The following is a 23825-nucleotide window of genomic DNA, read 5'->3' as shown; positions in this document are numbered from 1 at the left end:
TTGTAGTTCTGCTGTGGTTTTCGTTTGAACTATTATTTCATTGCAAAATAGAGTAAATATGACAGTACTGTGTTTAAAATGTACGTTTTATTTTTTGACCTGTTGTATAATGTCACGTTTGCAGTCATGTGGATATTTGGGAACAATTGCATTCTTGCTCGTTATCATCATTAAATACAAGAACTCACACAAGGTATGTTTTATTGTATCGGAGAAAGTTTGAGTCTTAAATCGAAATTAATCCATTATCTGTGTCTGTATTTGTTCTTCATGCGAGTAAGTGCTAAATCCCCACTTGTACAAAGGTGCATTGTCGAGAACGACAGTAATTTAGCGCGATTTAAGGCAGCGTGCAGTCTACGCAGTCTATCATATGCATGCCATGCTTGTGTGGATACAGTTATTTTTGACTTTAAATGATGAGGTAATATTATTTTAAGGAAGAATTAAATGATTTACTCATTTTGTTCGTGTACCCCCTTTTTTCACGTCACATACCCCCAGGGGTACGCGTACCCCAATTTGGGAACCACTGGACTAGCGCATGCTTATAGAACAACAATGGGAAATCAGCATGATGGATTGCAATGTCACATTACGTGTGAATGGCCCCTAAGAGTTGATTCTTCAGGGCCGATGTTTACCTTTGGGTTTTTGTTGTCTTTAGCTAAGAGGGCTCTCAATCTCTCCTGGGATGGAGGAGCGATGAAGATGATGTAGGGCTTGAGGTCTGAGCTGCGCAACACCTTCAAAGACTAAAAAGAGAGAAGAAAATAGTGAGTAACACGATTTCTAAAGGAAATGCATGTAGTACTTGCTTTGCAAAAATGCCAAAATGATAGGAAAGGGTGCGCCTGGGGGGCCATCTTCCAGAAAATTTTAGCTCCAATCCTAATTAAACACAACCTGAGCCAGCTAATCAATAGTGTTGCTGAAATAAAAAAAAATATGCCGCATTGAGCACTGTTGAGCGTAATCGTAAACACCTCTGATTGGCCATTGTGTTCACACACTCAACAGATATGTCTGTGATTGGCTACAATGATCAACGCACGGTAGCATTTGAAAGCGCACGGAAGTGTTAGAAAGCGTTTTGAATGCAGGAGTGGGAGCATTTGAAAGCTGGCATCTATCAGCGGACCGGCTCACTGATAGATGCCTGGTTTCAAATGCTCCCGTGTTTATCTGTGTAAGCGTTTGGTGAAGAGCGTCATTGATGTCTATTTACAACATGTTTTTAAAGTGTTGATCATTGTAGCCAATTACAGACATATCTGATGAGCACCTGAACACAATGGCCAATCAGAGGTGTTTACGAATCCGCTCAACAGCGCTCAAAGCATCACATTTTTAAAATTTCAGTACCAACTTGGTACCGAAGTCTGTACTTTTGATAACACTACTAACTAAGGTTTCGCTAGAAACATCCAGGCAGGTGTAAGTCTGCAAGTGTGCTAAATCCTGCAGGATTGGACACCGCTGTGCAAGGATGTTTTGGGAGGTCACCAGGAATTGCTGTGCTGTTTCTGAAGAGATCCATCTCACCTGAGTGTGTACACACAGAAGGCAGATTTTGCCCGTGTTGATGACCTGTCGGACCGAGTCTGTGCTGGTACCGTAGAGGTTCTTTTCAAACTCTCCGGACTCTATGAACTTCCCTGCCGCAGAGTCCATCTCAAAAGCCTGACGGGACACAAAGTGGTAGTCGCGGCCATTCACCTCAATGTCACGACGGCTTCGTGTGGTGTCTGTGGCAAAGAGAGTTTCTTGTTCAGGACTTTACAGTAAAATAAGCTGATAAACAACAATTAAAAGTGAATTTTTTTAGACACTTACGAGGAACCGCGCCAGCAAACCTGTCCGGCTCACTTGAGAGGAGTCTTTGTCTGAGCTCATTTTGCCCACAGTTCGGTGGGCCGATTAGAGCGATGGGCCGTTTGCGATTGGCTGGCTGGTGGTACAGTGCCATCTCTTCATATGTGAGAATCTCCTCGTTATCATAATCTGCAGAGCAAGAAGAAACACTTTAAGCCCAAAGTATACATTGTTTTTTTAATGCGTAAGCTAGGGGATGCATGAAGTGTGCAACGCACATTTTTTGCACTAACTGCACAACTTTTAAGTACTTTTAAGACCTTTTAAGACTACTCAGCACGTACACTTTCATTCCAATATTTGTCGGAAGAGACTCACCATCATTTTTGTTAGCATTGTATTGCATCTTCTTTCTCTTCTTCTTGTTCTTTTTAGCACACCAGAGTTTTCCTGACAACAGAAGATGAGTGTTAATGAGAATGAAGAGCTGTGCACGTATGTGCTTAGGAGTGTGCATGACCGCTGCGACCCTAACCTGACTTCTCAGGCTCTTTATCCTCCTCTATGGTTTGCTTCATTGCCTCTCTCTGCTGCTGGAAACTTTTGCCTGGACAATCAAATGAGAAAAAGTATTAAAGGTAATGTCAAAAAACTAGTTAGAAATATTTAAACACAGACCTGAATCTAGGGATGTCCAGATCCGATCACATGATCGGAAATCGGGCCGATCATGTGGTTTCAGACTCGATCGGAATCGGACATTACCTCCCGATCAGGACTCGGATATATATGTATTAGGGGTGCAACGGTTCTCTGTAAAAAATCGAACCATACGGTTCTCCAATTACGGACCGCACCTGCACTGCGGTCCATCTCGAATGACGACGCATCTATTGGTTAATATGGTTTGTTTAAAATAGCAACTTGGAATACAGACAGAGTTCAGATAATATATGTTTCAGTCGATGGATGCGCAAAACGTTACAACAACGATAATCAGAAAGCGTGGACAAAACAGTCACTCTTTGTAAACTGTTAACTGCGAGTGCCGTCTGCTCTAATGTCCAGTCATTTACGCCGTCATCACCCGGGTGTTGACACACGTTGCTGTCTGTATTTAAACTAACTCGTTTAAGCCTTGCTGATTTAAACCTTAAAGAACAAGACGCGAAAGAGAACTCGCACGCGCTGTGAGAAGATTTCTGTGCGCTCATCCGAAGCGCGCACACGCTTATTCCAGTCAGCGCGCAAATACTGAGTTCTCTTTCAAGTCTTGCGCTTCGGCGGCCACATTCATACAAAAATTATGTCAACATGCCCGTCCTAGCGAGTATCCTAGCAAACATAGTCGGTTATGTCTTAAGTGAGCGTATATTAGTCGAGAAAGACAGCGCATGTGTAACAGTATATGTACTGGATCGTGCATGTCTTAAAGGGAAAACAACTATTCCTGCTGCCTGTATTTAATGTTAAATCAAACAACAAATAACAAAGAAATTACTCACTGCTCTTGACTGAATAGTTTTTGTAACTTCAATAATGATTAATCTTTATTTATTTTATACAGTAAAGATAATATATATTTTATATTTGATTACTATTTGAAAACCGAATACCTGAAAAACCTGAAAAGCACTGTTCCTGGATCTGTTTTTTTGCTCTTCTTTATTCTTTTTTATGTAGGCTATTAAGTATCGGATCGGGACTCGGTATCGGCAGATACTCAAAATCAAATGACTCGGACTCGGACTCGAGGGCAAAAAAAACGTGATCGGGACATCCCTACCTGAATCCACAGAATATTATGTGAGATAGTGTACCAGGGACCAGGCCAGCAAGAGGCTGGTTGTCTTCATCCCCATCTCTGTAGGCCTGCCACCAGTTGGGGTCATCCTGGCTGATTATGTGGAGGATGTCTCCCTTCTGAAAGCACAGGCCGAGCTCTCGGCACGGCACGTAGGGGTCATCTGAGGGGTCGTAGTCAAAATGCGCCTTCACGTGCATCTGGGTGGGATATTGTTATAATCATTGATTAGATTTATTTTTACACTGCTTCATTTAAGCAACAATTAATTCAGTTCTGACTGAAGGCCTCACCACAGTCTCTTTAATGGGAGGTGGTTTGATCTGCGCGCTGGGGATGAGAACAAAACTGAGTACGCCATGCATGTCCGCCTGTGAACACAGCAACATAAACCATTCAGAAAACCTTTTTTTTGTTAACGTAAAGGGATAGGTCACCCAAAAACGAAAATTATCCCATAATTTACTCACCCTCAATCCATCCTAGGTGTATATGACTATATTCTTTCAGACGAACACAATGAGAGATATATTAAAAAAATATCTTGGCTCTTCCAAGCTTTATAATGGTATTGAAGAGGGCTCAAGAAGCCCAAAAAAGTGCATCCAATCATAAAAGTAATCCACATGGCTCCAGGAGGTTAATAAAGGCCTTCTAAAGCAAAGCAATGTGTTTTTGTGAGAAAAATATCCATATTTAAAACTTTTCCATCGACCCCTGACCCAGTTCAAACAAATATTGCTGGGCAACAAACTCAAGCTCCTCTTCTCTTATATCGAAATTTCTCTTTAAAAATGATCATTTTAGACTTCTAATTCGTGACCAGTGTTTTGTTCAATCCTCTGCGCTTCCGCATTCGTCAATACATCATGCTTCAGGTCAGAGGTTATACTCTTCCACCCCCAACTAGACTCACAGCCATTGCCGGAAGCCAGTTATTATAGTTTATAAAGTTTTAAATATAGATATTTCTTACAAAAGCGCATTGCTTCACTTTAGAAGGTCTTTATTAACCCCCTGGAGCTGTATGGATTACTTTTAGGATGGATGGATGTACTTTTGGACTACAAAATCTCGAGCCCCATTCACTACCACTATAAAGCCAAGATAGAGCCAAGATATTTTTTAATATAACTTCGATTGTGTTCGTCTGAAAGAAGATAGTCATATACACCTAGAATGGCTTGAGGGTGAACTATTCCTTTTAATGTTTAAAAATCAAAAACCTAACAGGCTTTTACATCTTTTTCTTCTTCTGCCATCCTTCTTTAAAATTAATTACCAGGATATCGAAGACCTCGTTGACGTCTTTGCCGCGGATTTCCACACCGTTGATCTCCAGGATCTCATCTCCTTCGTGCAGCAGGCCGCTGCGTTCTGCCGCCCCTCCTTTCACAATGCGGCTGATGACCACGCTGTCCATATCGTTTCTAACAGTCGCTCCCTGTATAAATACATGCACATTAAGCTAAACTTGAGTCAAAAGTCAAGAGGTACATAATTTGCTGAGGAGAGGCAGTGAAAGAACGTCCTCACCAATGGGATGTCCTTGGCTTTCTCAATCCGCACGATTTTGACAGTCTCCCCGCCCCACTGGGTAAGAGTCTCACTTGCATTGACAGAAGAAACAAGTGGCTCCAGCTGCATCTCTTGTTCAGCTACACTGTCATGGGCCATCATAAGTGCCTGGAGGATATAGAGAGAGCCAGAGATGATGGGTTATATTCAGGATGAAAGCCACTGAGTTCTACAGAGCAGACATAAGTCTGACCTTAACGTCATGTTATAGAGTTCAAAGAGCTCAGGCCTTTGGACAAGGATTGTGATTACAGCAGAGATATGGGGGAATGTGAGGATGTGTGTACATGTGATGGTGACAGACCTGCATGTGAGGCGTCGTGAGCAGGTTGCTTAGCTCAAGTCCATCCTTCTGTGAGCTGTTGTGCATCATGACCTCGACCTGTGAGGACAGATTGAACAATCATCAATCAGGTCATCACATAAATACAACACAACTACTACATGTATCATGCGTCAAAGTACTTTTTACAGCGATGTTGTTAAAGGCATAGGTTCACAAAAAATGAATGATTTACTTGCCCTCAAGCCATCCTAGGTATATATGACTAACTTTTTTCAGATTAACACAACTGGTACAAAGTAATAGGACTGTGCAACAAAATCCTCCAACATTTCTCTCTAATTTTTGAACGGTGTTTTGTTTTGCTCTATCCTGTGCACTTCGTCAATAGTTCATACGTCAGGTCAGAGGTCACTCTTCCCGCTGGAACTTGACTCTTGTACAGCCGTTGCCGGAAGCCAGTTATTGTAGTTTATAAATGTATAGTGTTTTTTTTTTTTTTTTTCTTCTTACAAAAACCCATCAGCTTCACTTCAGAAGGTCTTTATTAACCCCCTGGAGCCGAGTGGATTACTTTTATGATGAATAGATGCACTTTTTGGGCTTCAAAAACTCGAGCCCCTTTCACTACCATTATAAAGCTATGAAGAGCCAAGATATTTAACTCTGATTGTGTTTGTCTAAAAGAAGATAGTCATATACACCTAAGATGGCTTGAGGGTGAGTAAATCATGAGATACTATACATTTGTGGGTGAACTATCCCTTTAACAAAATATCAGAAAGTAGGAGTTGTGATTTCAGCAGGTTTCCTTTAGGTTTTTATAAACAGTACAGCTTTGTATCATGGGTTCAAAAAAAAATGGGGGCCTCGAAGAGATTTCTGAAACGCTCCTACAGATACAAGTCATTGCACCCTACCATGTTTAAATAATTTACGGATATAGAACATGTAATATAAAGGGACATTTTTGGAGAACTTTGAGAAAAACAGTATTTATGAGAAGATGAAATAACATTTAAGCTCTTGATGAGCTCTGTATGAGATGTGCCCACATTTGAATAGGCTGTCCACACTGCCTCTGTCCCACGAGAGAGAGTATTACTGTGAGAGCAAAGCACAGGTCAGTGGATCTGGGTCTTAATGAATACGGAAGGACAAGGCAGCTCTCTGTCTGGTATTGTCCTGAGAGAACCAAAAACAACAACTATGAGTATATCAGGCTCTCATTAGCACTTCACACAAGAGTGACTCCAACTAAAGAGCCTTTTCACCAATCATTTGTGCACATACTCAATCATTTGGGCAGCTACAAATGTCAGATCTTCTGAACAGTCCTTTACTCAGGATTATAAATTATGTGTTGTGCCATCAGGCAATCGCACTGTCATGACGTAATTTTCCTATGATTAGTCAAATGGCATTGACACAGCATTATTATATCTCAATTATACATATGAACAGACAAACTAAATGTTGTCAATGTGCATGATTTATTTTTTCTACTCGTTACAGGTGTTGGTAATATGGAACAGAGGTGGTTAAAGGATTTGTTCACTCCAGAATTAAAATTTCCTGATAATTTATTCACCCCCATGTCATCCAAGATGTTTGTCTTTCTTTCTTCAGTTGAGTTTTTTGAGGAAAACATTCAAGGATTTTTGTCCATATACTATAGGGTCTTGTCTAGCGAAACGATCAGTCATTTTCTAAAAAAAATGTGAGGTAGGCGGAAGTACCGACCCCGTGTTTACAAAGCGAATGTGCAAAGACAAAAAAGGGTAAAACAATGATGTCGGGCGATTTTTAAGCTGGAGGAGAAAATGAGATGGAGTTTTCCCCCCATCCTACTGTGTTATGCGTGAACTTTCCAACGTGATTACGTAATGCGTGAAGACATGGACATGCAGTATTTGTGGTTAAAAAGTATATTCATTTTTTATTTTAATTTTTAGAAAATGACTGACTGATTTTGCTAGATAAGACCCTTATTCCTCATCTAAGATCATGTCAAGTCTTTTGAAGCTGCACTGAAACTGCAAGTTGGACCTTCAACCCATTGGTATCTGTTGAAGTCCACTATATGCAGAAAAATCCTGGAATGTTTTCCTCAAAACCTTAATTTCTTTTCGACTGAAGAAAGAAAGACATAAAAAGAAATTTTAATTCTGGAGTGAACTAATCCCTTAACCAGGAGCCTGAGAGTGGGGTAATCACTCTATATTTAGAGTTGGGTGGGGTGTGTTAACTAATCACTGCAGTAATGTTCCATCAGCTTACTAACCACTTGTTGATACCCACAACATACATGCACCAACATGCAGAAATGCACTGACAGCTTATCACTGTCAAATGACTGTATGACTACAATACTGAACTGAATCTGTGTTGTTGACAGAATCATACAATACAACCGGAAACAAATAGTCCCAAATTGTTCTTTGATGCCAACTGATTTCCAGGCTGTGTTACAGATTCAATCAATATAACAGAAGCATCAACAAATGATTAGTTAACAATAGCACACACATTTTGCAATGTGTAATTTCACCTCTCTCTGCTTCTAAAAAAAGTAATAAAGTGCAAGCATCATATCAGGTCTGAAGCTGTTGTGCTTCACAGCTGCAGAGAGTTTCTGTCTCTTCATGGGTCAAAATACACTACCGTTCAAAAGTTTGGGGTCAGCAAAATTTATGTTTTGAAAGAAATCTCTTATGTTCATCAAGGCTGCAATTATTTGATTGAAAGTAGAGGAAAAACAGTAATATTTTAAAATATTAAAATATTATTATAGTAATATAATATGAAATTATTATTACAGCAAAATGTAATTACAATTTTAATATATTTTAAAATGTAATTTAATCCTGTGATGGCAAAGTTTAATTTAATGCATCATTGCTGAATAAATGTATTACTTTCTTACAAAAATAAATCTTGCTGACCCCAAAGTTTTGCATGATAATGTATTTCTTCATCTACCTTTTAGCTTTTGGATCTTAGGGTTCTGCCCCAGTGACAGCTTTGTACCTTTTTAGGTTAGGGTTATATGTCAGAGCATTTCTTATGTTTGCAGCATCCGTATTAATTTATGTGTCAGGTCATTTTTTGTCCAAAGGCCTTAATAATAATAAAAAACAAAGATATGACATCTGAAGTATTTAAGGTAGTACTAGATTTCTTTTATTTAATCCAAAAGTTTTTAATTATATTTTGCTACATATAAAAGTATTTTAAAGATTTTGAATTTTGTGATTAAAATATATCTTAAAATGTATATATTTTTATGCTGGCATGATTTTATAACATCATATATCAACAATTAAAATTATGTGTTGAAGTGGTTTTTATTTATTTTATTTTAATTTAACCTTTATTTAACCAGGAAAGACTCTTTCACAGGAGTGACCTGGCCAAAATGAGGCAGCAAAACAATTTGTTTCGACACAGATTTACACCATACACACAAAATTAAAAACAATTACATTTCATTGAATCATTGCTTTGCTGCTTTGTTATGAGAAAGAATGTCTGGAAAAATGAATTTCATTGATGTCATTCAGAGTAACCAATATAAAAGGGACCATTTTGGATCAAGTCATGTGGTCATTATCATGTGACAGGATGTGACATCATTCAGACATCTGCAAAGGACCACAAGTTCGTGAAGCAAAGTAACTAATTCTCTTTTAACTATTTGACAAATTCATGTTTTCACTTGCTCATAAGCATGTCTCGAAACATCAGGTCATTCGGTACAACTGCTATAAAACATGGAAAATGTAATATAACTTGTACTAAATATAAAATGTTTGATTATCCTATCAGCCTGTTAGCATTGTTTAAAAATATCGTCATTTGGTATAACCAAAAGTGTGATTCGGTAAAACTGAATTTTGTCCATATTGTAAAAAAATTACAAAAGCAGTGTTAATTGATAAAAAAAACAAAAAAAAAAACACACAATCTCATTGTTAAAACTTAATAAACCTTCAAAATTAATTATATCTCCATTATGTTTTTTTACACTTTAAAAACCTTATTCGTTAATGATTCTTATACATGTTTCCTGCTCATCCTAACACTTGGACTTTGTAAGGCACTCCTCGATCCATGTATGTAACAAAGTGTCGCTCACCTCTTGTGCGAGGCTCTGTGCGTGGTCCGTCAGGGGGTAGGGGGGGCTGGGCCGGTTCATATAGTGGGCCACGGCGTTGTGAATGTTGAAGGCTTTCTGGAAGTCAGGCTTCTGGACAAGCTGTAGAACCAGCTCCACGTCCTCTTGACTCTGAGAGTCATTTAAATTATGCTGCACCTGCTTGAGGGACATCAACAGGTCTTCCAGCTCTGAAAGTATAAAAACAACCACAAGTTTAGTCTCAGGTGTGCTTCCAGATCACTCAACACCCTGCCTGCAAAAAAACAACAAAAACAAACCAAAAAAAACAAACAAAACCCCCAGAAGAAACAATGACTTGACCGAGGAACAACAGTACATACCTCTGAATCATCCACCCGGAAAACTGGTGACATGGCCTCTCGCAAAAACTCCCCCCATTGAGCATTTTTATTGTTCGTCATCCACACCACACAACGTTTGAGTAAATCACAGATGTAATTCAGCTATTCTAGTGTTGTCCTTGACGAACCAAGTTTCAGCTATGCTGTAATTCTCCTTTATAGTGTCTAATGCCACAATGAGAGAATGGCAAGACACAATAGGAGTGAGACGTGGGTGTGTTTTCTTTGTGTGGTGTGTAATGTCTAAGTGGGTGGCTAATAGAGGTATTAGTGGGCAAATCAAATATCTTAAATGTCGCCTTTGCTTTGTCCTTGACGGGATGTATTTTACAGAGAATTTAGTGCCACAAAGAGTTTTGGACTGTCCCAAAACAGCACAGGGAGAGCGTGACAAACATTGCAGAGGGATGAACTGGAACAAACAAAAAGGAAAACCGAAGAAAACAGTACAGCAAGAGCGGTCTGGATCAGAATGTTTCATAAAAGGCTTTTTAATTAACCTCCCCCTCTGATGGTCCTCTTCTCCCTCCCTGAGGAATTCCACTCACACACATCCCTCGGCCATGACTTTCAGCAGAAACTCCAAGTGCCCCTCTCATTTGCACAGTAACTCACTTCGTTCTTCCTTGCCATGCATGCTGGATTTCCCCTAATGGAGATCTATTCAAAAGCAAGAATTCACTGGAGGAGCTGAGCATGTGTGTGTCTGTCTGATCTGAAGAATTAAATTCCTGTGAGAGGTTTCATGCAGAGAGGAGCTAAAGAGACAGAGTATAAGGTTGTCTTGTTGAGGAAAGCAAAGAAAGGTGAAAAAATAGCTAAAAAGGATATTAAAATGATGGGGCATATAAATGGACTTTTGTCCCCATTTAGTTTCAAGTCCAGTGGCTCTTTGGCTCTTGAACACTCTTAGTCATCAGAAACACGGCTCTTTGCCTCCTCTAAGAATGACTTCACTCATGCATGCTGATTTTAGCAGTCAAGTGCCCTTCAGTTACTCGGATTCAGATTCAACCTCACATTACCATAAATGTTCCTTGCTTTTTGTCACTTTTTATTTGATGAGACTGTGGAGAGCAGTGGATGACTGTTCTTTCTTGGACTCTATGTGTATATTTCAAAAAGTCTGAATGTCACTGCATATTTGCAGTTTTTTTAGTATTATTACTATTATAGTACGTAATATTTTGAAATAGCTTTTAATTCTACACCTTCAATTTTGATTTACAGTAGTCAGCATTATAAGTGGATCAATACCTTTCTAAGTTGATTAACTTTTTTTGATCCACTTCAAATGTTGACTACTATAGTTGAAGTTTTAGCAACTGTTTTTTTTTTGTAATTTAATTTTTTCATTTCTTTTTAGTTTTGTTTATGTTTTAGTAATTTGCTATTTTTTAGTAATTTAATTTTTTCATTTCTATTTAGCTGTTTCTGTTTTAGTTTTAGTAATTGTTATTTTTTTAGACATTTATTTCTATTTAGCTTTGTTTATATTTTAGTGATTTTGTACTTCAACATTTCTAATTTTCATTCAAGTTTATCTAATATTGATATTTTATTTTATTTCAATTAATGAAAATGACTGATGATTTTTATTAGTTGTACTTAACAAAAAAGTCAGTCTATCACTAATGGACAGAAGACAGAAACAATGAGGAGAAGAAAAAGGAATTGAAAACTGGAAATGTTGCAAGCCAAATTTAAACTTGTATCACCCACATAGGCACCATGACTCAATACGTAGGCTCTAATAACCCACAAACAATCCCGCTGCTTGCTCTGCACGTCATGGGTGGGTTTATAGTGGCGATATTTGGAAACAAATGCTCATTAGCAGTTTATCACACCCACCTAGTAAAGCTGGTGGTGCGGTGAGGCTCTGCAGACCACCTATGGAGCCACCGGGACCTTCCATTTGCTCAAAGGTGGGGTTATCGATGCCCACTTTGGGATTCTGGGAGAGTTTCTTGAGGCGCATGGACGAGTTGAGGTCGAGTTCCTGCCGGTTGCGGCCCTCTTCCTCTCGTCTCCTGCGGTCCTCCTGCTGCTGACGGATCCTTTCCAGCTGGGCGCTGCGTCTGACGGGCAGGGTGCGAGCACCCAGCTCGCTGGGACAGTCCACTGCCATCTCCCTGTGCCTCTGAACCACCTCCTCCAAGATGTCAGTGCCTCCGCCGCTCCCTCCCCCGCCATCTGACTCGGTCACATATCCGTTCATGTGGGAGGTGGTCATCATGGCTGTGCGCGTGTGTGGTGAAGTGTGGTGTGAGTGTGTGTGAGGTATGAGGGTTAGGAGGGGTGCTTTCTGCATGGTTTGAGGGCTGAGGCCATGACAGCAGGGCTGAGGTCAGTAGCTCCAGACAGAGAGCCACACCTGGAAGAGAAGGAACTGCGGTTAGAGGAGTCTTCCACAACCATGTATTTCACAACATGTATTTATATACATTATCTATTCATTTAAAATACCACCTAATAACACATTTATATGGACGGAAAAGCTTGATGCACTCTAACCCTAACCATAAGTTTTAAACTTAATTCATATTTTTTTTTCAGAACTGTTTGTGCTACAGACATGAATGATTCATCAAATCATGTGGCTTGAGGACAGAGCTGCTATTAAGGGATCAGACTTATGATTTTCTTTTGGCATACGTTTAAACAAAACAAAACAAAACAAAAATCCCATAGACTTGCATTGAAGGAGGGAATGATGCAATATCTCGAGACCAGAGACACATGACTCGCTAGGGGTGTGCACAAATATTTGAATATTCAACCTGTAATTAATATTCGAAAATAAAAATACTTTGTTTTACTAACAGTCTCTCACCACACCCCTAATTAATGTCAAAATTAGTCTGCTCTGCGAGTTAATAAAATAAATATATGTGCATTGCATTTCAGAGTGAAGCATCGCACTGTGTTCATTTACATGCAAACAGCTTGTGTACAATGTTTTCATTATCTTAGGGCAGGTCGCAGTTAATGCTGCTTCACACAAACATCATCTCTACATCCGCTCTTAGTTTGGGTCATTGTACAATACAAATAATAGACATGTTTTGACGTTCTTCATCGAGTGCCTACACAGATATACACAGAAGCGTTTGAGATCAGGCATCTTTCAGCGGATCCCAAATATATCCGTTGATAGATGGTTCCGCTGATAGACGGCTGCTTTCAAACGCTACCATGTGTGTCTGTGTGAGTAAAGAGTGTCAAAGATGTCTAGTTACAATATGTTTTTGAAGCATTTATAATTGTAGCCAATCACAGGCATATCTGTTGAGCGTGTGAACACACTGGCCAATCCGCTCAACAGAGCTCAAAATGCTAAGGGGAAATGCTGGTGTCGTTACAATTTTTTAAATTTGGTAAAATTTAAAAATAGTGTCTGTACTTTTGACGACATTAATTTGTTGCCTTAGTTGCACACTTTAGATCAGTGACCACCCAAAAAGCACTTCAAAACCTCATGCTATAGAACACCTTAGCAACTGCATAATGCTCTGCTAAATATCCACAATGCATTAGCATCATGGTGACAAGTTTTGCCCAGGCAAGCACCACTCATTTCTTTCAGAAAATGTCAAAATCAATCAATTAATAGATCAAAGAGCCTATCAATCTATCTATATAGTTGATTTAACGCCTAGTTTTTTGCTTTGTTTGGTTTTTCTGGTGTTTTGACAGGAAGTAGATGGGGAGAAAGGGGAATGGGTTTGGGATAAGACCCAGGATGGACTCAAACACAGGTCAGCATGAGGAGTATTCGACATTATCCACTAAAACAATGCATTTGCAAAACACAAAAACAACAGGAAGTTTTCTTTTTTATTACTAAACCCTTATTCAACACAGCTGATAAAGTACAGTGCTATTTATGGCATTCAGTCCTCTATGAGTGTACAGTTATTTAAAGAGCTGTGTCAAAACCTGCACAATACGAGGACAAAATAAGCTGTCCTCACGGTAAAGGCTCAGAGCGATAAACAAACAGCCACACAGTCCTCCTCCCCACTGTGATGGCCTTGTAGTTGTGAGTGCTGTGTCAGCTGTCTGAGACAGGCCAGATCACTGTGTTATCTGCCCCTTCATCATACCCATTTCTGACAGCTGACACTTTTCAGAAAACCCCAACTCGCTTTCTCACCCCCAACAAGACCTTGTAGATGTGAGCGGCCCTGACCCTTGACCCCTCAAGCCTTTCCTTCCATCTTCTCAGACAGTTTCCAGTAACAAACAGCCCTGAGTCACGGCTCTGTCACTCAGTGAGTCAGGTGTTGAGGCGTGCATTTGAGGGAGACGCTGGAAGAAGCTCTTGTAATGAGAGTGTTCATGGAAGAATATTTAGGACTTAAGTGTTTGCCACTGACTTGAGATGCCAACGCTCTACCGCTGAATTATGCATGAGACAGTGATACCACGTAAAATGGCCGTCTTCTTCCAGGAAAACCCATCCCATAGGATAAAGAAAAGACTGCACAGTGAGGATAAAGGATAACCTTTGTCCCTTCATCTACCCCTCCTCCATTCCACTCTGCTCATTCCTAACTTCTCTAACTACTCCCACTACGGGCACACAATATGAACCTGCCCATGCTGTGATGAAATATCATAAATATAATAAAATGTTTCTGACACCCTGACAGGTAAGGGTCTTATATGGATATGGAAACTGAAGTAATAATTTTGACCAGCATTTCCATGATGTATATACATAATATATATATTATATATGGTCAATGATGTGAAGGGTCATTTTTTTGTCCAAAGGACTTAATAATAATAATAATAAACAAAGATGTGACATACGATGTATGTAAGGTAGTACAACTAGATCTCTTTCATGGAATCCAAAAGGTTTTAATTATATTTTGCTACATATAAAGGTATTTTAAAGATTTTGAAGTGTCAAAAGGTCATTTGGTTTAACCGTCCAAAGGTCAATACAGTCATTTCTTTTGTGATTAAAATATCTTAAAATGTAATAAATGTATATAGTAACCAATATAAAAGAGACCATTTTGGATCAAGTCATGCAGTCATTATCATGTGACAGGATGTGACATCTGCAAATGACCACAAGGTCGTGAAGCAAAATAACCAACTTTCTTTTAACTATTTGAAAAATTCATGCTTTCACTTGCTCATACGCATGTCCCGAAACATCATGTAATTCGGTACAACCGCTATAAAACACATAAAATGTTATTATATTTTAAAAACTAAATATACTAAATATAAAATGTTTGATTGTCCTTTTGCTTACTATAAGTCCTAGGTTTGGATCAACATAATAGGGAGTAAATTATGACAAATTTTAATATTTGTGTGAACTATTCTTGATTCTTGAACTCACTTGAGCCTGAAAAGCCGCAAGCTAATTTTGGGAGTGCTAAAAGCAATTTCAAAACATTTCAAAAGTCCAGCCTGCCCAAATGCATCATCTTAGATCCCATCTTGTTGGAGTCAGGAAGTAAAGCAGTGCTGATTACAGAAGTTTGTTACAGCATAAGTGATGGCTGAGATGAAATCACTGTAGTTTCTGGGAAACTCTTGATTCACTCTGCCTCTCAATCTGACCGTCTGATACAGAACCTCTCTTATCTTTAGCACTATCCCTCATTTAGTCTAGCTTCACTCTTCACTAATGCACTGCTCCCCTCACTTCTGCCATGCCCTCCCTCAGTTTCCCCTCCTCCCGTTAAGACCACTCTGAGATTTCTGTGCCGCACGACTGCCTAACACGTTGCCATGACAACAGCTTTGTCTGTGGGCGGGAGGTCCCGAGGACTGAGAACCAAAGGACGAAAACACAAAGACACACACACACAGAGGGAGAAGCTACACGGGGGTCCTCACCCGTGTTTGCCAGTCAACCCAGGATAAGCCCTCCAGATTGTAGCAGGGTCTCCTCTCTTGTCAGTTCTGACCTGTCTTCCTCCTCTCTTCACTTGAATGCTTAAAGTCTGTTTCTGTTGACCCCTCCTGAAATAGAGAAAAATTGTGAGTGCAGGTGACAGCTTGACCTCATTTGCACGTCATTAAGATCCGTATCTGTGATCAGATCAAAAGCGAATGGCACTAAATGCAGGTGACCACACTGCATTTGTAGAGTAAATGCTAATCTGTCCTGATTTGTCACAGACAAGAGTAAAGGACTGCACAGTCTACAATAAATGCTAATAATATACACATACACACTACCGGTCAAAAGTTATTTAAATGTTTTTGAAAAAGTCTCTCATGCTCAGCAACACTGCATTTATTTGATCAAAAATACAGAAAAAACTGAAATATTGTGAAATATTATTCCAATTTTAAATAACTGTTTTCCATTTTAATATCTTTTAATATGTAATTTGTTCCTGTGATGTAAAGCTGAATTTTTAGCATCATTACTCCAGTCTTCGGTGTCACATGATCCTCTAGAAATCATTCTAATATGCTCATTTAATGCTCAAGAAACAAGAAATTAATTTCTTTTCTTTCTTTATTTTCAGTTTCATTTTCCACAAAAATATTAACTGTTTTGAACACTTGATAATCATAAGAAATGTTTCTTGAGCACCAAATCAGCATATCAGAATAATTTCTGAAGGATCATGTGACACTGAAGACTGGAGTAATGACTGCTGAAAACGCAGCTTTGCCAATATATTTTTGTTTATAGTTCCTGCATGCCTCCATTATAATTCACACAGCCATCTCTGAGGTCATTGCTGTGCAATGATGGAGCAACAATCCCATAATGCACACGGCAGGAATGCAAAACAGCCTGGGAATGACATTCCTCAGCAGACCAGACCAATATAAGGGCTCTATTGTGAACGTCTGCATGCATACACTTTCTCATGCAACCTCAATACCTGATTACTAGTGTAAACCGAAGTCAAGGTTACATTAAGACATAAAAGAACAAGAGCTGAAAAACAGGCCAGCTTTAAACAGAGATTTATTTCATTAAGACCTCTAAGCCACTGTTGTTTGTTTGGATGCAGCTGTGCTGATATCGACAGGAGAAAATCCAATTTATTCGCTCCTATAAAAAGGTAAGAGGATTGTAGCCTTACACCTACACACAGATGTAGCTTGAACGTAGCCAACAACCACGTGAGCACCACACACTCCCTACATTTAGGTACTTATGCTGATGTCATTAAGGTGGTTTCCAATAAGCAATACTGAGCCAAATCAAACAATCCCCCAAATGACCATGCCAAAAAGCCCCGTACATTTACATAACAGACATCTATCTTTCAGTGTGGCTTAGATGGACGACTGAGGTATAGTGTTGTACAAGGTCCAAAATTAACACTCACCAACAGCCAACTGGAAGGAAAAATTGGCTTTGACAAAGAAATTTATTGAGTTTTTGGAAAGTTGGCCACAATTTTTGTTTAGGAAATGCAACATGGTTTTACATGACATTATTATGACATAATAAATCCATTAGCCAAATTTTTAGAATCTCTATTTTCTACAAAGTGAGTTGTTCAGTTTCTTTTAATATTGTACACAATGGGTATGGAAGATGCTTTGTTTCAGGGCAAAAGACCATTTTCTCCCTTTTCTCAAAAAAGCAATGACGTATTCATTTCTTTTCGAAATGAAGAAAGAAGGACATGGACATCTTGGATGACATGGGGGTGAGTAAATTATCAGGAAAATTTTATTTGAAAGTGAACTAATCCTTTAAATGTTTGCCCAACGTGCTGGGCAGTTATTTAACCCGACTATTGTTTAAAAATTATAATATGTCTGGCTTAAAATGAAGCCAAAATAGTTTGGAAATTAAAAATCAGATACATTATTACTAGAGACAACAACAATAATCAAAAGGTGAACATTATTTAGCAGTTTAATACTTTTTTATTGTTGAATTATTATTAATTAAATTTAACATTTTAACATTAATAAATGTTCATTTCCAACATTAATTTTAATTTCATTTTAAGCAAGCAATACAGTAATTTTTAAACAATAGTGGATTTAAATAAAATTACTCAGCAGGCTGGGCAAACATTTAATCCAACTCCAGGGTTAAAACAACCCAATTGCTGGGTTTGTCCATTTTCAACCCAACATGGTTAATTTTTGGGTAATTATAAAATATTCTGGAGATGTTCGAAATGCTTTATACTCATATTGTACAGAATTAAGTTTATTTTGTAGCTTAAATAAATTACATGTTATTTAGAGATGGACATTTTTGGCTTGTCAAAAAGCTAAACCGCTATTGCAAATTTGCCCGACTTGTGAAAATCAAGTTAATTTTATTTTACAAGGAAAGGAGTCGCAAAGTGTACAAAGTAGTTTCTTTACTGCCTTTTTAAAACAAAAATATTTTATTTAAACCCCCCAAAAATGCAGATCCTGCTTTAAAACGGTTGTTCCATTATTACTAGGGCTGCACAACATTTTAGCATCGACATTGCAATGTGTGCATCCACGATAGCCATGCCACAGGATGTGCGATGTCAAGTATAGGGATCGTAGTTGATCCATGATCCGCAGGGACCAGGCCACACAGTTTCACAGTTGCACATGATTCTCAGATTAATTGTAGAGATTTACTCAACAATACGATACTGTTAGATTTACCTGAAAAACATAAAGCACTGTTTATTTCATTTGTATCTTTGTTCTATTGTATATATCTAATTTTGTAAATCTAAATTTTGTAATTTGTTTATTATTTTCTATGCAGATTCACTCCCCTAACAAATCATACCAATCATTCAAAGTCAATGTACCACCCAGCCCTAACAGGTTCTTTATACTGTAAATGTGCACTGTCAGGAGAAGGGCAGCACTCATCCATCATTGTCCCAGCCCTTCAGCAAACCACTCTTCTTACAAGCACATATTTATTTTATTTATTTAAATGTTCATTTCAAACTTACTTAATTTGAAATGTTTTTATTTAAAAGGCCAAAATACATTTAAGTTAACCAACAGACGCTGACCAATGGCAACAGACACTTCGTCCAGTTTTGCCAGATCAGTGGTCGGCGCTTGTTTTCACCAATTGAACATGTTCCATCGTCATTTGTAGGGGTTGGGGAATGTCTGAGAATTGGCGTACTGTAATTTGGTGATTGTTCACCATCTGTTGGTGCAGTGCGAATTGGCCTTAAAAAGTAACTTGCAAACTAAAACTAATAGAAAAACATTAATGTTTGTTTATCGCTAAACCTGTTTTGCAGTTTTGATAATACCATGATAATAGCTTTAGCAATTATTGGGATATGAAAATTCAATACTTGTACCAATAAGGTCATTCTGTACCCTGGTGCCGTGCAAAGAGGCTTTGGTTAGGGCTGTGTTACAGATCGCACACAAGTATGAACACAAACAATCTCACACCAATACGGACCGTCTTAAGGATGTTTCCCCTTCCCCCCTACTTGATGACACAACACGCAGTGGAGAGCCTCAAGACTGAAAAACATATAAATAAAGCCTCGAACCATCTGCTGTTCAAGAGCTTAAGTAGCCTACTTCAGACCCTCCTGTTCCATTCAGCGACTGGCTGGCCACGACTCAACTACAGCTCGGCATCAGCACACTAAGCCTCTGGCCTCTTAAACGGGGAATAGGGACATCTGGGCTCGTACTAATAGAATCTGCACTTTACACTGATGTAGTAAACCAACCCAAATCCAAACATTAGCCTTTATTGGCTAAATCATCAGGCTGATCTCTGATAAATGCCAAAGGCAAGGATAATATTTCTCAGCGTGGAAGACCAGATATGAGGCGGGGTAGATTAGGAAGAGCACGTCTGTGGTGAATGCAGGTGTTTCTAGCCAGAGCAGGTGCAGCACGGCTGGCCCGAAGGCAGCAAATGAGACGTGAGCATTAGTGGGCACTGTGTCAACAACCCTGTTGTTTTTCATTCCACCTGGGAAACGGTCCTCACAGATACTGCGGCTGTGAACACACTACGCAATAAACATGACGGCCTCTCAACGGCTGCATTCCTGGCAAGATTTTGTAATAGAGTAGTTTCGCTAATGTCAAAGTGAAAAACAAACAAATTCATATTCCACTTTACAGTTATTTAGACTAGTAGCAGGTATTTTGACTAGCTCTGTTGGCTATAATTTGAGATCTTCAGCCACTAATCATAAAAATTAAAAGATGTGCAATGCCCTTTGATTTCCACAAAGCACAGTTCAGCCAAAAATGAAAATTCTGTTATTAGATGATCAGCTTCATGTCATTTCAAACCCACAACACCTTTGTTTTTCTTCAAAACACAAATAAAGATATTTTTAATAAAATAGACATTTTTGTTCCTCCATTGAAAGTATATTCAACCAAAACCAAAACTCTGATGCTTCAAAAACTCCATATGAATCAAGCAGTTTAATCCAAGTCTTCTAAAGAGAAGTGATCACTTTACATGATAAACAGATTTAATTTAGGCTTATTTTCACATGTAAAAACTGATCAACATTACAAAGCACAAAAATTATGGTAAATGGAAGCGCAAATGTGCTTGCTTGACGCATGAGAGTAGGTTTGAGCTTCCACAAGGAAGTGTGAAGATTGTTTGCATATGTCAAGCAAGTAGAGATGAGCTTATGTTTACCATATTTGATGAGATCTATCAACTCTCTTCAGAAGACTTGGGTTAAACCGCTCGATTCATATGAATTTATTTTAATATTTTATGAATTTTTTAAAGCATGAAAGTTTTAGATGAACGAACTTTCAATGGAGGCATATAAATCTGTCTGGTTTCATTAAATATATCCCCATTTGTGTTTTGAAGATGGATGAAAGTCTTATGGGTTTGGAAGGAGAGTATGAAGGAGAGTAAACGATGACAGAATTTTCATTCTTGGGTGAACTATCTCCTAGGGTTGGGAATCGAATTCTGGAATCTTGGATACTTGTTATAAAATTTAAATTCTGATTCCATTTTATCAATTCCTGTGTGCTAGGGCTTGGGCCGATTTGGCAAATGCTGCGATTATTTTATGCGCAGCTTGTCAGAGCTGTACGGCTCTGTGATCAACAGTAAATGCTTCTCCATGTGAAAGCCAGAGGGTATTTTTGCGCAGAAACTGCAAATATGCCCTGCTGCCAAAGTAGAACACGTGTCATTCCAAGAAATCCCAAACTATTGCTGTAGCTTTCATAAACAGAAGATTAAAACGTTTTGATTGAGTAAAAGTATGTTATTAAATGTTGTCTTTTGTTGGACAAGATGTTAATAAATGCTTCTCATGTCTGGAAAGATGTTTTACACGTGTTGTTTTTTCAAATGCACATTATAAGCGATTCAAATTCGCAGTGCTTTCTGATGGATTCGCATTTGGAGCCATACTTCATTGACAAGCCGCACATAAAAAAAAAAAATAAAAATAATCAAAGCTTTGCGATTTTATAATTGCACTAAGCCACATCGTGTAAGTGTGATTTCAATGGTTTTTTTTCCCTAATCGTTTGATTAATCGTGCAGCCCTACTGTGTGCACATTTTAATGTAGTTAAACCATGCAAGCCCAAGAAGACTCATAAGAGGACCCAATTCGGCACTCACAAAAAGCTGCCTCTTATATAGTACCTAAATACTGAATTCTACTTCACGTCTTAGGCTTGAAAAGACAAATACACACAAAATGATGTCAAAATATCCTCGTAAACAGTTACGTCATAAGTGAAGTTGAACAGTTGAGAAAGAAAACGCATGTGTAACAGTGTATTGGATCAGTGCATTCGCTCTTAAAGTGACAGCAGCCTAATATACCTCCTGCTGTCTGTCATTACTACTAAACAACAAAAGACAAAACCACTCACCGATCTTGACTGAAAAACTTTTTTAAATTTAATGAGTAATCTATATTTTATTTATAAAAAGAAAACTATGCAGTGTTATTTTACATTTGATTTTAATTTCTGAACTTTGTATTTATTTGTGCTATTGCTATTCTGCTTATTTGTTCTTATTGCATTACTGACTGTATACTTGTATTTAATAGTGTTTGAAATTTATATTAGTCTAGTTTATTAGTTGTTCTTCAGGTTCTTAAAGTTGTTCATCTATTGTGACTATTGTGCAATTTTTAAATAATAATCTGCACATGCTGCATGCTTCAAAGATTGCGAGCGGCAATCCAATCTGTCCGTAAGTAGTGTATGGTGGCTCACTATATGTGATCCTCCATACAAACTCCATGTTTCAAAGCTGCTCTGAAAGTTCAGCTAATTATGTGTGGACCCTTTACATTTTTATAATTATATAAACAAAATCAACCAATAGTTTCTAGCCTCAGTCAGTTTATAAAAATGAATTCATCACAATACCGCAGCTCTTATGACCTGTTAGCTTAAACGGCAAAGAGCTCCACTTAACGCACTGAACAACATGCATTATTCACATGAAGGATGTTTTTTTCCTTGGCCTGGCAGCCTCGGCCCTACACAGGATGAACCTGTTACTCTGATAGACATGAAACGGCTCGTCCTGAGGAGTGGCAAGTATGGAAAACAGTACCTGCTGAATTCTGCGACAGGGAGGGACCGGAGCTCTTTTCCCTTCATCCCCCTTCAGTAGGTTTTATAACTATATGAAATATATGAAAACTCTGGGGTCCACCACACCTTTACACTGAAAAAAAAAAACTAAGTTAACTGACACCTCACATATATGAATCTTTCTCATCAGAGAACTGGAAAACGCACAAGAGAAAAGCAGATGTCTGGAAAGACATCATGCAGGAGAGAGGGAAGCTGGACAGGCCGACACTTCCATGGCTGTCACTGCAGAGGAGAAACAGACCAGGATCGTTATCTTCTCCAAAGCTCCAGCTCAACATTCCAACACCCTGTGTTTGCGTACCAAAAAAATTCCAGATTCCAGGCTCCTAAGAATCGGCCACGTACCACTTAGTACCAGGAGGGAGAGCAATGCTGGAGAGAGAGTGGAAAAGAGAGGGAAAGAGACAAACAGAGGGAAAATTTGTGGAAACAGCATGGTATGTAAAGGACAACACCAGCATGCAGGGATGAATCACTTTTGGCCTTTGCAGTGCAGGAACAGAAAATAAAACCTGCAGATGACCTTAATAAGTAAACTATTCTACTTGCCTTCAGTTGACAACTTCCATAGAAGACATTCAAAAAGTCATGTGCATGGAAATATGTTTGGAGAATAAATTACCGACAGGTGGAAACAAGACTGCCAGGCTCCACCTCTCAAACCGTGGGAACATCAACGTACACCATGTTTTGGATACTGCCTTCTGAATCCTAGGCTCAAATGTCTATGCTTCCACTGTTGCTTAATCTGGCCACACACTACAAGATATTCAGGGCTATTTTGGGACAATTTCTCCCCTTCTGAAAGCCCTAGATAAAGTCCTGATTATCTTGATGGTTCTACAGATTATCTTATCAGATTTTCCTGTGGTGTGAGGTGTCTTAAAGGGGCTCTATGTAAGATTTTTACTTTAATAAAGCATAAAAATACCCCAATATGTTTGGAGATATTTAGGAAACATGCTAAGTTCACCTACTTGTTTCTCAGAAAAACAATGCTACAGCCAGATATTCTACTTTGAAAATTTGTGTTCCGTGTCGGAATGTCTGTCTTTGTTTTGGTCTGTGTGAAACCGTGTGCTGCCAGTTTACTATCCAATAGTATTTCGACATCAGTTTGCCAGTTGGTGGAGAACACCGCATATTGCAACCATGAAAAACAGCAAACAAACTGGGTCGGAGAATCACAGATCCTACTTGACCTAAAAAGCCTTTGCATCCATCTAAATATCTCTATGAAAGACAGCATATTAAAACAGAT

General features: G+C 38.7%; 1 protein-coding gene across 4 annotated transcripts in view; it reads right to left on the bottom strand.

Moving 5' to 3' along the window:
• The window catches only part of pals1a (protein associated with LIN7 1, MAGUK p55 family member a), a 33383-nt gene that overhangs the window by 3230 nt on the left and 6328 nt on the right, over nucleotides 1-23825 (bottom strand). Inside the window, exons 2-15 of one of the 4 annotated variants that reach the window (XM_067367600.1) lie at nucleotides 22866-22936; nucleotides 15873-15998; nucleotides 11856-12378; nucleotides 9619-9827; nucleotides 5502-5579; nucleotides 5156-5305; nucleotides 4902-5063; nucleotides 3913-3990; nucleotides 3636-3819; nucleotides 2351-2422; nucleotides 2194-2265; nucleotides 1837-2004; nucleotides 1546-1748; nucleotides 645-755 (exon numbers count right to left, since the gene is read on the bottom strand). In XM_067367600.1, the coding sequence (XP_067223701.1) occupies nucleotides 645-755; nucleotides 1546-1748; nucleotides 1837-2004; nucleotides 2194-2265; nucleotides 2351-2422; nucleotides 3636-3819; nucleotides 3913-3990; nucleotides 4902-5063; nucleotides 5156-5305; nucleotides 5502-5579; nucleotides 9619-9827; nucleotides 11856-12315 (1947 nt within the window). In that variant the 5' untranslated portion in view covers nucleotides 12316-12378; nucleotides 15873-15998; nucleotides 22866-22936. Of the gene's footprint in view, nucleotides 1-644; nucleotides 756-1545; nucleotides 1749-1836; nucleotides 2005-2193; nucleotides 2266-2350; nucleotides 2423-3635; nucleotides 3820-3912; nucleotides 3991-4901; nucleotides 5064-5155; nucleotides 5306-5501; nucleotides 5580-9618; nucleotides 9828-11855; nucleotides 12379-15872; nucleotides 15999-22520; nucleotides 22539-22865; nucleotides 22937-23825 lie in introns of those variants that run through there. The other 3 variants (XM_067367601.1, XM_067367599.1, XM_067367602.1) reach the window with 3 other exon arrangements.

This window comes from Chanodichthys erythropterus, chromosome 18 (assembly GCF_024489055.1).
Source record: "Chanodichthys erythropterus isolate Z2021 chromosome 18, ASM2448905v1, whole genome shotgun sequence".
NCBI classification, from domain to species: Eukaryota; Metazoa; Chordata; class Actinopteri; order Cypriniformes; family Xenocyprididae; genus Chanodichthys; species Chanodichthys erythropterus.
The sequence above is the reverse complement of the archived record's forward strand: the minus strand, read 5'-3'. Positions and strand labels throughout refer to the sequence as shown.